The sequence below is a fragment of the Dendrobates tinctorius genome, unplaced genomic scaffold, assembly GCF_039654945.1.
Source record: "Dendrobates tinctorius isolate UK_male_01 unplaced genomic scaffold, ASM3965494v1 ptg000083l, whole genome shotgun sequence".
NCBI lineage: Eukaryota > Metazoa > Chordata > Amphibia > Anura > Dendrobatidae > Dendrobates > Dendrobates tinctorius.
This window is the reverse complement of record NW_027361751.1, coordinates 38,494,531-38,510,381: the sequence shown is the minus strand read 5'-3', so window position 1 is coordinate 38,510,381 and position 15,851 is coordinate 38,494,531. Positions and strand designations below refer to the sequence as shown.

The window sequence follows — 15,851 nt, the reverse complement described above, 5'->3', positions numbered from 1 at the left end:
CTTGGTTGAAGCACTTCGCTCATACATTAAGGACACGAAGGACGTCCTTACGAGGGTCGACGGCGTCCTTGTTGATTCCTCCACTCTCCTCGTCACTGCCGATGTCGAATCCCTGTACACCTGTATCGCTCATGCACTTGGCCTGGATGTGGTTCTCTTACTGGGCATGTCCGACCTGGATGGTTCTCTGTGCGAGTTGATCCTCAAGCTGTTGCGCTTTGTCCTCACCCACAATTTTTTTGTATTTAAAGACCAGTTTTATCTTCAGCGGTGCGGCACCGCCATGGGCGCGGCCTGCGTGCCTTCGTACGCTAATCTCTTCCTCGGTTCGTGGGAGAGATTCATTTTTGGAGACGGGGGCGCGCCGGCCGCCTCCCGTGTGCTGTGCTGGCACCACTATATTGATGATATATTGTTTTTTTGGGATGGGACGGTGCAACAGCTCAGGGAGTTCATGGCGTGGCTTAACAGTAATGACTTCGGTATCAAACTTACCTTTAGGTATGATTTCAAATCTATTGACTTTCTGGACGTCACTCTGGAGGTGGATCATGATCGCCACATCCAGACTGACGTCTACAGAAAGTCGATCTCAGTCAATGCACGCTGAATCTGCGCACAGTTTTTCTACCATTAGAGCCATCCTGGTCGGGCAGTTCCTAAGGATGAGGCGAATCTGCTCCACAGATGATAGATTTGAAAACCATGCTCGCGATTTGCGGACATGGTTTCAGGACCGAGGATACAGTAACAGGTGTATAGGGAGGGGATATGACAGGGCGAGGAGAACGGTATGTAAGGATTTGTTGTACCCCCAGGTGGTCAGTGGCGGTGGAAGGGTTGGGAGGGGTGCTTCTGGTCCTACTGGCCCTATTCGATTCATTTCAACTTTCAATCATGAGTGGGACCATATGAGGGAGATTCTCTCTAAACATTGGGCCATCTTGAGTTCCGAACCATCCTTGCCTCCGACTATTGGAGATCGCCCTATGATGACCTCTAGAAGGTCTAAAAATTTAAAAGATCTCCTTGTTAGGAGCCACTATGTCCCATCACGGACTAATCCATTTGGCTCCAGGGATCCGGTCGCTGGATCTATTCCCTGCGGCCACTGTCTTGCCTGCTCGAATGTCCTGCAATGCTCTACATTCCACACTTCAGATGGTTCTAAAGAATTCCAGATTGCCAAGCGTATATCATGTGGTAGTACCAATGTCATATTATGCGACATGTGGGTGCCCCATGATATACGTTGGTTTGACTTCAAGAGAATTACGTGTGAGGGTGCGTGAGCATGTGCGGGACATTCGGGCGGCCAAGACATTGGCCGCCTGCTCTACCCTCAAGACTATCCCTCGCCACTTCAAGATGTTTCACAATTGTGACCCTCAAACATTTATGGTGAGAGGAATTGACTGTATCCACCTGAGGGTTAGAGCAGGGAACTACAAGAAGATTTTAGCCCAAAGAGAGACTAAATGGATTGCCACCTTGGATACCGTGACTCCGAAAGGTCTCAATGAGTCCCTAAGTTTTGCCTCTTTTTTTTAAAGTTTTTTAGTCTTATTTTCTGTGCCTCTCCTGCATCCACCATTTCGCACATTTCCCCCATGTCCGTGGTTATTTTATTTGTTTTTAACCCTTTGTGTGTTTTTTCACTCTAGTGTCACTTTTTAATTGTGGCTATTTTGGATTAATGGGATCCTCCTGGGACCTATATTGTGGATGTTTCCTCTGGATTCGTCGCTGGGCTGATATGTCATACTAGTGAAGATGATATTCCGGATATGAACTTATTTCTGTGTCCCCTGTAGGTGTATGGACAATTTCCATATATACCATCTACTCATTGGGGATTTTTAGCATAAATATCTTGTGAAGTACATCACAGAAGGTATTATGTAAATCAAAGGAAAGGCTCTTCAGCTGAAACGCGCGTTGGGGTGACGCTCCTGGATCCGGCTCCTGCCCCCTGTGTTTATTTCAGGTACTAGCCACCTTACAAAACTATTTGGGGTGTGGGTTGCTGCACTGCACACTGAACTAAGTTCTGTGGTTTGGTGCACCGATAATAGATATGGTATTATTTGTCTATATGGTCCTTTTGGCCTGATTCGTAATGATTGCTATTTAGCTTTTATATTATTCATTATGTCACATCCCTTTCCTATCTATGATATCCTATCGGGGACCACCCTATTTATCTATTTGCTCTTCCAGTATATACACTCACTGGCCACTTTATTAGGTACACCATGCTAGTAACGGGTTGGACCCCCTTTTGCCTTCAGAACTTCCTCAATTCTTCGTGGCAGAGATTCAACAAGGTGCTGGAAGCATTCCTCAGAGATTTTGGACCATATTGACATGATGGCATCACACAGTTGGCGCAGATTTGTCGGCTGCACATCCCTGATGCGAATCTCCCGTTCCACCACATCCCAAAGATGCTCTATTGGATTGAGATCTGGTGACTGAGGAGGCCATTTGAGTACAGTGAACTCATTGTCATGTTCAAGAAACCAATCTGAGATGATTCGAGCTTTATGACATGGCGCATTATCCTGCTGAAAGTAGCCATCAGATGTTGGGTACATTGTGGTCATAAAGGGATGGACATGGTCAGCAACAATACTCAGGTAGGCTGTGGCGTTGCAACGATGCTCAATTGGTACCAAGGGGCCCAAAGAGTGCCAAGAAAAAATTCCCCACACCATGACACCACCACCACCAGCCTGAACCATTGATACAAGGCTGGATGGATCCATGCTTTCATGTTGTTTACGCCAAATTCTGGCCCTACCATCCGAATGTCGCAGCAGAAATCGAGACTCATCAGACCAGGCAACGTTTTTCCAATCTTCTACTGTCCAATTTCGATGAGCTTGTGCAAATTGTAGCCTCAGTTTCCTGTTCTTAGCTGAGAGGAGTGGTACCCAGTGTGGTCTTCTGCTGCTGTAGCCCATCTGCCTCAAAGTTTGACGCACTGTGCGTTCAGAGATGCTCTTCTGCCTACCTTGGTTGTAACGGGTGGCAATTTGAGTCACTGTTGCCTTTCTATCAGCTCGAACCAGTATGCCCATTCTCCTCTGACCTCTGGCATCAACAAGGCATTTCCGGCCACAGAACTGCCGCTCACTGGATTTTTTTGCTTTTTCGGACCATTCTCTGTAAACCCTAGAGATGGTTGTGCGTGAAAATCCCAGTAGATCAGCAGTTTCTGAAATACTCAGACCAGCCCTTCTGGCACCAACAATCATGCCACGTTCAAAGGCACTCAAATCACCTTTCTTCCCCATACTGATGCTCGGTTTGAACTGCAGGAGATTGTCTTGACCATGTCTACATGCCTAAATGCACTGAGTTGCCGCCATGTGATTGGCTGATTAGAAATTAAGTCTTAACACACAGTTGGACAGGTGTACCTAATAAAGTGGCCAGTGAGTGTATATTATGTATGCTTTGATCCACTCTGTGTCTTTTACCAACTTGTGCCTCCTTGGGGTAACTTTCCCCATCCATGTATTTGTATATCCCCAAAAAATAGTTATACTTTTGCATACTAGGATATTGGTCATATTTTTTTCTTAGTTTTCATTGGGGATTTTTGAAGATATGCTTATTAACATCCATTGTCTCCGTTTTTGAATCTTATCTGAATATGCCTGTGCCATCTGTCACATTACGTGGTCTCAGTGTTACACCTGTTTTATGATTATAATTGTGCGTGTTTATATATGTTTAAAAAAAAATAAATTTTTTTGTTTATATATTTATGTTGCCACACATGCAACAGTATATCTTTGGTCAGAAGTGTGAGGTGTGCCCTTAGATTTCGGCCATGCGCATGCGGTTCGTGCCCCCCAGTTGCCCTCTTCATGCGACCGGTGTCCATTTGCCTCGGACACTCGCGCGGGGGTTAATCCTCTGCGCGTGCGCTCTGACGCTGGACGCCTGTTTCATGGTGGAGGACCTGGTGGCAGCACGGCACACGCGCCGCTATGGCCGCTCTCATTGGTGCATACGGGTCACGTGACTCTGCATGTGACCGTTACTAGGACTACATAAGGTCCTGCAGTTCATTATAGCCTCATCTTCTTGAGAAAGCGCCTCCTGAGCGTGAAACGTACGTCGGAGGTTTGTTCCACGGCTGGGGGTAACTGAGCACCACCTGGTAAGCTTTTTCCATATGACTGTCGCTGATATATGATGTAACTTATGATGAATGTTATGGATTCTGCTTGCTGTCATTAGCCCTATTGCCTGATTACACATCGGCTGGTTGCCCTGAGGATATTTTGCCCAGCCTATATGGCGATTATTTGGCATTTGTAACAGCCCTTGTGTCGGCATATTTTACAAACTATCCTGGCTAATGTTATATACAGGTGCAGACTTTTTTTCACCCCCACCTGCCTTCTTAATATTGGTGTCTATTTGTCATCTGCAACTTTGCTGGTTATTATATATATATAGTCTGTGCTCCCATTTAATAAAGGATTTTGATATTTTTATACTACTTGGATTCGTTTGCTCCCTTTTTTCGCCTAAATTTGTATGTTTATGGAGCGAAACATAATATTATTATGGTGGCTTATTTCCATGGATTGCCGCATTGTGTTTTGTTGAAAGTATTGGGCTCATGTTTATTTCTAACGTTATCAATATATATCTAAACAACGGGCAACCCTTTCAATATGGCAAATCCCCAATATCACCCTCTTATGGTTTGCTGCAATTACTTGGGCCTTGTTCTCATTAGGGCTATATGCTATCTTTCTGGCCTCCCCAACCACACACACACAATCAGCCGAGGGACATGTGTTCCTGAACACCCCCAAACACATTATATGGTCGGCTAGTTCCATGAAAATCAATAGGTTCGGCCAAATCTTTCTTTATCCATTGTGTATTGCCAGGAGTCAATAATCTCTAATGTCTTGAAATTTTCCCCAAGGGACATCGTAAACGTAAGAAACGGACATTGCTATGCCCGGGGCTCATAGAATGGCGTCTGTACTGAATGCACTTCTCACATGGGTTATGTCTAATCATTTCCAGACTCATGAATAGCAAATTTTGACTTCTGTAATAAGAAATTATTTCATGTCTATTTTCTTTTGAAGCAAATTTTCAGCTTGTGATGTGATGCAGAGCATTGGAGACACTTACCATCCACAATCAAGGTGATGTCCGTGAATTGGTCCAGTTCCCGCTGCTCATTTAACCGGTCCATCATGACTTTATAGTGGTCTGGAAATTCCTGCATGCAGCCCATCGTCTCCTCCGCTTCCATACCTCAACAGCTAGTCTGAAAATCAGAGACAAGTCAGGAGACTGTTCACACTGTGCTTGGCAGTGTGATTATGTCTTCAGAAAATGTCATCTGTTTGAATTTTAACCAGTAAGATATGTTGTAAAAAACAAAAAACTAGACAAGTCTGAGATCTCCGTAATTACATCCCCAGTTTGTTTGTTACTATACTATGGGCACTAATAGCAAAACCCAAAAACCAACAGCAGAATTGCACTGCTTTCACATGTTCATACCATCTGGGAGGTTTTATTTTTTCCAGATAATTATATGGTAAATTGAAAGGCGTCATTCTACACCACTACTCGTCTTGTAAAAGCAAAGCCCGCATACGGCGCCCCCGATGGAAAAGTAAAAACAAGACGGAGAGGAAAGGCGCAAAAATAAAAAACTGCCCTGTCCTGCAGGGTTTAATTAGGAAGAAGTGCTGTTCTGCGTCATGCAACGTCGGGTCCTTCGGCGTAGACGCAAGGTGAACAATCCTGGCCCGGCAGAGAGGCGCCTGATTGGGGCCATAGGCTGCATTATACTTTTCTTAGGCTAGTTTCACACTAGCGTTTATTTGACGCAGCGCACGGCTCCGCTAAGCCCCCCACCCCCACCGGTCATCACCGCCTACTATTGCACATGGACGCTTGCGATCTGCGCACCCTATCTTTAGCATAGGGTGTGCAGATCGTGCGCTAGTAGGATTTTGGCGTGCGCTGCGCACTTTTGAAGGTGCACCCGTGCGCGCCGAATGCAGCATGTTGCATTTCGGCGCGCACGGGCGCACCTTCAAAAGTGAGCAGCGCACGCCAAAATCCTACTAGCGCACGATCTGCGCACTATGCTAAAGATAGGGTGCGCAGATCGCAAGCGTCCATGTGCGATAGTAGGCGGCGATGACCGGATGGGGCGGGCAGGGAGCCGGGCTTAGCGGCGCCGTGCGCTGCGTCGAATAAACGCTAGTGTGAAACTAGCCTTACAGTATTATTCTGTGCAGTGTAACGGATGGGGCACAAAGTTGATTACTAAGGGAAACACATTTTTGTTGAGTTAAATCTAACACTTGTTTTGACTAACGTGCTGGAATGAATGTGTCGCATGGATTTATGTCTTTTTACATCAATTAAGGAATTTGCTCCTAAGACCTTGTGGGGGCATCACAACACATTAGGAGACCCCAATCGGAGGACAATAAAACATCCGGACTCCTTATCTATGAACTGGTCCAATATTTATGTTTCTCCCTCTCCCACAATGATAGCTCTGCTTCGCGTCACTTGTCTTATCTATTGCGTTATCTGCTGTTTTGTGCATAAATATGTGACTCTTCAGATTTTAGTAAAACGAAAAAAGTGGTTTGGTACCGTGTTAGCCAGTAGAAAAAAAAAAATACATAAAGTGCTCTCAGTGAGCATTTTATATATTTTCTTCAGATGTTGTATTAGTCTAGCCTGATGAAGCGACCTGAGTAGTCTCGAAAGCTTGCAATGTGTTACCATCTTTTCAGTTAGCCATTAAAAGGTATCAACCGCTGAGGACTCTCAATTCTGAATATTCTTCAGAATCTTTCTTCTTATCTACTGGCTAAAGGGATGTGATACTTACCTCCGACCGGCTCCCCCGCTGTCCATCGCTGATCGTGCAGCTCCATTTCTCGGCGGGCGCTTCCTGCTGGCGCCGACGAACAACGCGAGGACGTCAGGATTGCCGCATCTGAAAGGTAAGTAACGACCGCTGCATCGCTGTGAGATCTGCCTGTGTGACAGCTCACTAGCGACCATTTAGCGATGCACCAGCGATCCTGACCGGGTCGTATCGTGGTCGGGATCGCTGGTGCGTTGCTAAATGTAAAGGGGCCTTAGCACGGTACAAAGATATATATCTTTCCTGTATCAAGAAGGGGGGAGTGAGAGTGACGGCCGTGTCCTCCCATCACCAGCCTGCAGCTCTCACTTGGAAACTGAAAGCAGTGGGTCAGCCGTTGCTATGGTAACTCTGCAGCGTATATTTCCCAAGCTGCCTGAGCCTTCACGTGACGTCACACACTCCGCCCTTCTCATTTCCTATTGGCTACACGCCGAGCATCACACTGCGCTCTTAACCAATCACAGCTTTGACCTAGCAACCGGAAGGCCTAGCTTTACCGCCCTCCTCCTGATCCCCCAAAATCAGCTGAGAAGACCCCGCACACAGCGCTGCCCCACCCCGCCACACGCCGCGGAGGTCCGTGCCACAATGCCTTCGGTAACCAGCCCCTCAGTACGGGCCGACGCTCCACTCTCCACAGTGTCGGCGCCAGTCGTTATTACGTCATCAAAACGCGCATTAAAGTCTCCCCCTCACACGCTGCGGGTCTTCCCCCCGCCACTGTGGTGAGAAGAACCCGGCTCCCCTAACCCGAGGCCTCGGCCCCGACTATCGGCATCCCGGTACTCACCGCCACTAGTGACACTGGCTGCCCGCGGCCTCCTCCTAGCGAATGTGGATGGCTGTGGGGAGAGGGCGGGCGACTCGGCTTCCCAGCAGCCCCCGCACCGGAAGTGGCGTCATGGAGCCGCTAAACTGGCGGGAAAACGTGAGGAGATTCAGAAGCGGCGTGGGGAAGTTTGCGGCACGGAACGGGCACAGCTGTGCAGGCGGACGGCGAGCCGCAGCTCCAGGCATTGGGGCCCGGCCCCGCCGCGCAGCCTGCTGGGAGTTGTAGTCTAACAGGAGCTGCAGGCGCCTTGTCCTGGCGCTTAACCCTTTCCAGCCTGCCCATAATGGTGAGCTGTCTGACCAGAGGAGGAGGACTCCTTGTTATTTGCGGAGCAGGTTATAGCTTCCGCTCAGTTTATTCGTGGTAAATGGGAAGAATCTGAGAGTGATGAGACTGCGGCAATGGAGGACGCCATCTGCCTCTGTGCGTTGGGTTTCTGTATCATTTGTGTGGAAGAATTACCTGGAAACAGCAATGGAGGAGAATGTGAAATGTGTTAAAAATTAGGGTTATGTCATTTTATTTTTATATTGTCCAGTAGCTGCAGCTGTGTAAGGCCTCGTTCACACGGAATGGCCGCAGTGCGTCCGTTTTTACCATCGATGTGTCTCTCAGATGGCTAAAGAGACATCAATGGCTCGGCTCCTATACCTTGCCATGTTCCTCAGGGACTGTCTGCTGACGCCATCCGTGTGCTGTACGTGGTTTTTACAGACCCATAGAGTTGTATTGGCCCTACTCATCCATGCTGCCGGAATAACAGAGATTGGTGAACAACCGCATAGACTTTAATGGGTACGTGTGTATCCCTGAAAAACAACATGCAAGATGGACGTGTGAATGAGGCGGAAGAACTTGTATTTTGTGTCCTGATCTGATACATACATGATGATTTTGATCTCTATTTCATTTTTTAAGGGGCGGTGCAGTCGTGGAAGTTGCATCACTATTATTGTTCTTTTACCTTGTGGGGAGACTTTGCTCAAATCGACTATTCATGTTTCATTCCGTCAGCCATGACGGTAGCCTGTGCCAGATGGATGGGAGCGGGAGTCCTGGCTCTTACATGACGGCATCTGCAGCTCCTCTTTTGTTTAGTTGGCCGCCCACCTCATCATCACCACATGAGAAGAACCGAGGTTGGCGGCAGGTATGAATGGGTGCTCTCGCTCCCATCTATTGGCCACAAATTAACCCCTTCATGACCCAGCCTATTTTGACCTTAATGACCTGGCCATTTTTTGCAATTCTGACCAGTGTCCCTTTATGAGGTAATAACTCAGGAACGCTTCAACGGATCCTAGCGATTCTGAGATTGTTTTTTCGTGACATATTGGGCTTCATGTTAGTGGTAAATTTAGGTCGATAATTTTTGCGTTTATTTGTGAAAAAATCAGAAATTTGGCGAAAATTTTGAAAATTTCGCAATTTTGAATTTTTATTCTGTTAAACTAGAGAGTTATGTGACACAAAATAGTTAATAAATAACATTTCCCACATGTCTACTTTACATCAGCACAATTTTGGAAGCAAAATATTTTTTTGTTAGGAAGTTATAAGGGTTAAAAGTTGACCAGTGATTTCTCATTTTTACAATAAAATTTACAAAACCATTTTTTTTAGGGACCACCTCACATTTGAAGTCACTTTGAGGGGTCTATATGGCAGAAAATACCCAAAAGTGACACCATTCTAAAAACTGCACCCCTCAAGCTACTCAAAACTACATTCAAGAAGATTATTAACCCTTTAGGTGTTTCACAGGAACTAAAGCAACATGGAAGGAAAAAAAGGACATTTTAATTTTTCCAACAAAAATTTTCTTTCAGCATCAATTTTTTCATTTTCACCAGGGCAACAGGATAAAATGGATCCTATAATTTGTTGGGCAATTTCCCCTGAGTACACCGATACCTCATATGTGGTCATAAACCACTGTTTGGGCGCATGGCAGGGCTCAGAAGGGAAGGAGCGCCATTTGACTTTTTGAATGGAAAATATGCTGGAATATTTAGCGCTTGCCATGTCGCGTTTGGAGAGTCGCTGTGTGCCTAAACACTGGAGCTCCCCCACAAGTGACCCCATTTTGGAAACTAGACCCCCCAAGGAACTTATCTAGATGCATAGTGATCACTTTGAACCCCCAGGTGCTTCTCAAATTGATCCGTAAAAAAAAAAATACTTTTTTTTCACAAAAATTATCTTTTAGCCTCAGTTTTTTCATTTTCACATGGGCAACAGGATAAAATGGATCCTAAAATTTGTTGGGCAATTTCTCCTGAGTACACCAATACCTCATATGTGGTCATAAACCACTGTTTGGGTGCACGGCCGGGCCCGGAAGGGAAGGAGCGCCATTTGACTTTTTGAATGGAAAATTAGCTCCAATCGTTATCGGACACCATGTCGCGTTTGGAGAGCCCCTGTGTGCCTAAACATTGGAGCTCCCCCACAATGTGTAGTGAGCACTTTGAACCCCCAAGTGCTTCACAAAAGTTTATAACATAGAGCAGTGAAAATAAAAAATCATTTTTTTTCCTCAAAAATGATTTTTTAGCACGCTATTTTTTATTTTCACAAGGGTAACAGGAGAAATTGGACCAAAAAAGTTGTTGTCCAGATTGTCCTGAGTATGCTGGTACCCCATATGTGGGGGGGGGGGGGGGCACTGTTTGGGTGCACGGCAGGGCGCAGAAGGGAATGAGCGCCATTTGACTTTTTGAAATGAAAATTAGCTCCAATCGTTAGCGGACACCATGTCGTGTTTGGAGAGCCCCTGTGTGCCTAAACTTTGGAGCTCCCCCACAAATGACCCCATTTTGGAAACTAAACCCCCTAAGGAACTTATCTAGATGCATAGTGAGCACTTTGAACCCCCAGGTGATTCACAGAAGTTTATAATGCAGAGCAGTGAAAATAAAAATTCTTTTTTTTTCCTAAAAAAAATTTTTTTAGTTGGCAATTTTTTATTTTCACAAGGGTACTAGGATAAATTGGACCCAAAAAGTTGTTGTCCAGTTTGTCCTGAGTACGCTGGTACCCCATATGTGGGGGGATCCACTGTTTGGGCACACGTTGGGGCTCAGCAGGGAAGTAGTGACATTTTGAAATGCTGACTTTGATGGAATGGTCTGCGGGCGTTATGTTACATTTGCTGAGCTCCTGTGTGCCTAAACAGTAGAAACCCCCCACAAATGACCCCATTTTGGAAACTAGACCCCCCAAGGAACTTATCTAGATGTGTGGTGAGCACCTTGAACCCCCAAGTGCTTCACAGAAGTTTATAATGCAGAGCCGTGAAAATAAAAAATCATTTTTTTTCCCTCAAAAAAAATGAATTTTAGCACGCAATTTTTTTTTTTCACAAGGGTAACAGGAGAAATTGGACCCCAAAAGTTGTTGTGCAGTTTGTCCTGAGTACGCTGATACCCCATATGTGGGGGATGACCACTGTATGGGCACACGTCCGGGCTCGGAAGGGAAGTAGTGACGTTTTGGTATGCAGACTTTGATGGGAATGGTCTGCGGGCATCATGTTACATTTGCAGAGCCCTTGATGTACCTAAACTGTGGAAACCCCCCACAAGTGACCACATTTTGGAAACTAGACCCCCCAAGGAACTTATCTAGATGTATGGTGAGCACCTTGAACCCCGAAGTGCTTCACAGAAGATTGTAACGCAGAGCCATGAAAATAAAAAATCTTTTTTTTTCCTCAAAAAATGAATTTTTAGCTCGCAATTTTTTATTTTCACAAGGGTAACAGGAGAAATTGGACCCCAAAAGTTGTTGTCCAGTTTGTCCTGAGTACGCTGATACCCCATATGTGGGGAGGGACCATTGTTTGGGCACACGTCGGGGCTCGGAAGGGAAGTAGTGACGTTTTGAAATGCAGACTTTGATGGAATAGTCTGCGGTCGTCATTACGTTTGCAGAGCCCCTGATGTGCCTAAACAGTGGAAACCCCCCACAAGTGACCCCATTTTGGAAACTAGACCTTCCAAGGAACGTATGTAAGATGTGTTGTGAGCACTTTGAACCCCCAAGTGCTTCACAGAAGTTTATAATGCAGAGACGTGAAAATGAAAAAATCATTTTTTTCCACAAAAATAATTTTTTAGCCCCCAATTTTTTATTTTCCCAAGGGTAACACGAGAAATTAGTCCCCAAAAGTTGTTGTGCAATTTTTCCTGAGTACGCTGATACCTCATATATTGGGGTAAACCACTGTTTGGGCACACATCAGGGCTTGGAAGGGAGGGAGCACCGTTTGACTTTTTGAACGCAAAATTGGCTGGAATCAATGGTTGCACCATGTCGCGTTTGGCGACCCCCTGATATGCCTAAACAGTGGAAACCCCTCAATTCTATCTCCAACCCTAACCCCAACACACCCCTAACCACAGCCCTAACCCCAACACACCCCTAACCACAAGCCTAACCCTAATTCCAACCCTAACCCTCTTTCCAACCCTAACCCTAATGGAAAAATAAAAATATTTTCTTTATTTTATTAGTTGTGCCTACCTATGGGGGTGATAATCGGGGGGTTTATTTACTTTTTCTTTCATTTTGATCACTGTGAGAGTGATCAAAATGAAAGAATGGAATCTGCAGCCGGCAGATTCGGGCGGGCGCACTGCGCATGCGCCCGCCATTTTCTAAGATGGCGGCGCCCATGAACCGGACACAGGGAGCGACAGGGGGACTTAGAAGGTGCCGGGGGAGGTGAGAGGGGGTGAGGGGGTTATCGGAATCTGGCGGGGAGCAGAGGGAATGGGAGGGGGGCAGATGATGACAGCGGCGGCAGATCGCCGCTGTCATTCAGTGGCGGGGGGGGGGGGCGATCGCCGGTGTGGGGGGGTGTGGAATCGGTGTCTCCAGCCATGGCCGATGCTACAGCAGCATCGGCCATGGCTGGATTGTAATATTTCATCATTTTTCATTGATGAAATATTACTATCGCTCTGATTGGCTGTTTCACTTTTAACAGCCAATCAGAGCGATCGTAGCCAAGCGGGGGCGTAGCCACGCCCCCTGTGGCGAAGAACAAAGCCCCCTGTATCTGCGGGTCGGGTGACCTTTCAGTGACCTAGGTCACCCGACCCGCAGGGGGGCTTTAAAGTCATGACGCCACATAGGCGTCATGGGTCGTTCTGGCACGACTTTTCATGACGCCTACGTGGCGTCAAAGGTCGTGAAGGGGTTAATGTCATGGTGGATGGAATAGGACCAGTTCTACTCAGGGATTAAATTAGTTATATTTTGATTTGACTTTGTGGACTTTTGTGTGTGGGGGGGGGGGTTAAATGTCATTTTTTTACGATATTGATCAGTCCTCCTTAGAGGACGTGCGCTTATGATTTCATTGCTTGTTCTATAACCTGCAGTACTACAGTACAAGCAAATTTTGTGAATGTCTAAATTTTCAGAAAAAGTCCTGGTACAATTCAGCATGTCCTAGCCTGAAAAGGGGTGGGGATAAATCTCGCCCAAAAGTGGATGGCACTGTGTTATTTTGTTTGCATTCTAGGGGCCACAATTGACACTTGTGCACCACGCTGTACATGCAAGACATAAAATTAAAAAGTGACCAAAGAATAGTTTAAATGCAAAAAATTACAGCTTGTTATATATAGAAACAACCCTGATGCTTCAGTCTCCATTTTTCTGGACTTGTCCTTTGCGAAAACTGTAATGTAATAGGTTTTCTGGCAAGAGCCTAACACAACAAAAAAAACACCATACTACACGTTCTGGTTAGTAGAGTTCAATGAGGGAAATGGAGTCCAAAATTTAAAACTTTGGTTTGAATTTGATCTCCTTTTCAGCAGTGGCTGCCTTGTTAGTAGTACATAATAGTGCGGACTATGGCAGAGGTCACAATACCTTCATATTGCTTGGTGGGGGCTACAGTGATCCTTTAAAGATAATCTGTGATGATGATGAAGAGGCAGTCACCCTGATTCCAACGATGTCACTTACTGGTCTTATTTGCTGTCGTTTTTATATAATCACAGTTTTCTCTGCTGCAGATCTAGCAGGTTTCAAATGTTGAGCCCTTTAGAACCCCTCTCCCATCACTGACTGGCAGATTTTTGTGTACTCTGTGCATGGGTAGAAAGCTGCTAATCGGTGGAGGGTGGGGTTATACAGGGGGGAGAACGAAATGGCACCAGATACTTAGTACTTTATTAAAATCTGCTAAAACCAAAAGCAATGAGCTGGAATAGAAGTAAAAAAGGTGGGACCAATGGAGCAAATACTATACCACTATTTATTTAAAATGATCATTTTATTAATTTTCTAAAATAAAAAAAATACAAAAATTTGTAAAAAAAAAAAAAAAAAAAAAAGCAAGAATGCTTCAGGTACATGCACTGGTAAATTATTGTAAACCATGAATCACATTTGAAAATGTGTGTATAATATGGTATTATTATTCATTTTTATAGCGCCATTTATTCCATGCTGCTTTACATGTGAAAAAGGGGCATACATAGACATGCACATTAAATATGAACAATACAAGGCACACAGAAGGCGAGAGGACCCTGCCCGTGAGGGCTCACAGTCTAAATCACAGTATATCTATGTTTATCTTAAAATACTTCATAAACTGCTAAAACCATATCGAATATATAAAGAGTTAGGTACGGTGACAATTTTTGACAATCAATCAAGCACAGGATTTTTTTTTTTTTATATTACAGAAAAATAAAATAGTATACAGTGTGTAATCATTAAAGTATTCACAGATTGATGTCATTATTAGTTCTAAAGTCTTTACTGCGCCTTTAAATTTCAACAATAAAGTAGCTCGGGGATAGTGTATCCCAGGGAGATGTTTATATGAAGCATGAACAGCTTCAGATCTCATTAATAAATCCCAAATCAACATAATCTGTATAGCAAAAGTGAAGGGATTAGGTTTACCTTGTTCATGTCCAGGAGCCCCACTGTGCATTCTACCCTGCTTCCTCAGGGGTCGTCGTGTATGTGGAGTGGGAAGATTCAGGGGTTATAGTACTTAGTACCGGCCAATAGGGAGAGAAGTGTTGGGTGATCTGCTGTGGCTCCTGGCAGACGAAATACCCACTTCCTGTATCCGGGACGCAAGCCAAGCACAGACACCATGGCAACAATTGCCAGTGTATGCATGCAGTGGCGCCGTGCCGTACTGCAGGAATTGGTACATGGAAGTATCAGTCGTGCATGCGCTCTCTGATCCAAAGATAGACGGGAGGGGGGAGTTTTGGAGATGCGTGGTCATGTGATCTGTGATATTGCCGATATTTGGTTTGTGTGGGAGGGCCTGGTCAGTGAATTGGAGGAAATTATTGTGAGTTTAAATAGAAACAGCAATATTCATCTTACATATAAGTTTGGCAGAGAAGTTGATTTTTTTTTTGGACATGGAAATGAAAGTATTTACCGAAGGAGAGATTAGTACTGACATTTTTAGAAAACAAACAGCTACCACTATTCTACTCCATGCAGAATATTCCCACCTTTCATCCACCATCAAAAGTATCCCAATAGCCCAATTCCTGGGAGCCAAGCATATTTGTTCAACAGAAGAATCATTTAGGTCCCAAGCATATGTTCTATCGGTAACATTTTATGATGGCGGTTATAGCCTTAGGAAAATAAATAGGGGCTTCAAAAGAGTTAAGATTCGCTACTGTACCCCAACAGAACTACTAATACCAAAAAGTCCTCCAATGAAACGAGGCTGATTACAACATATAACAGCCAATGCTCAACAAACACTGGAAGTTTGGAAGGCTTACTGGTACATAGCCACTATGAGGGTACTAATATCTTTAACACTACACACCAAAGCATGGGATTTTAACCCTGTGGCATTTGTAATGCCTGCCTCAACATGACAAAGGCAAAATCATTTAAAGGCAACAAGGGATCTAAAGAATTCTCTAGCCGAACCCATCTCACCTGATCTTCGAAGATTGTGATTTATCAGGCCGAATGTCCTATACTATGTTGGCCTCACCATAAGGGAGCAAAAATATCACAGTGAGGGAACATGTCAGGTACAATGACAAAGCT

General features: G+C 45.1%; 1 protein-coding gene across 2 annotated transcripts in view; it reads right to left on the bottom strand.

Annotated features, from left to right (window-relative positions):
- The window catches only part of ZNF131 (zinc finger protein 131), a 33,984-nt gene extending 26,010 nt beyond the window's left edge, over positions 1-7,974 (bottom strand). Inside the window, exons 1-2 of one of the 2 annotated variants that reach the window (XM_073584320.1) lie at positions 7,740-7,974; positions 5,173-5,311 (exon numbers count right to left, since the gene is read on the bottom strand). In XM_073584320.1, coding sequence (XP_073440421.1) covers positions 5,173-5,296 — 124 coding nt within the window. In that variant the 5' untranslated portion in view covers positions 5,297-5,311; positions 7,740-7,974. The remainder of the gene's footprint in view (positions 1-5,172; positions 5,312-7,739) is intronic. The other variant, XM_073584321.1, reaches the window with a different exon arrangement.
- Between the last annotated feature and the right edge of the window lie 7,877 nt (positions 7,975-15,851).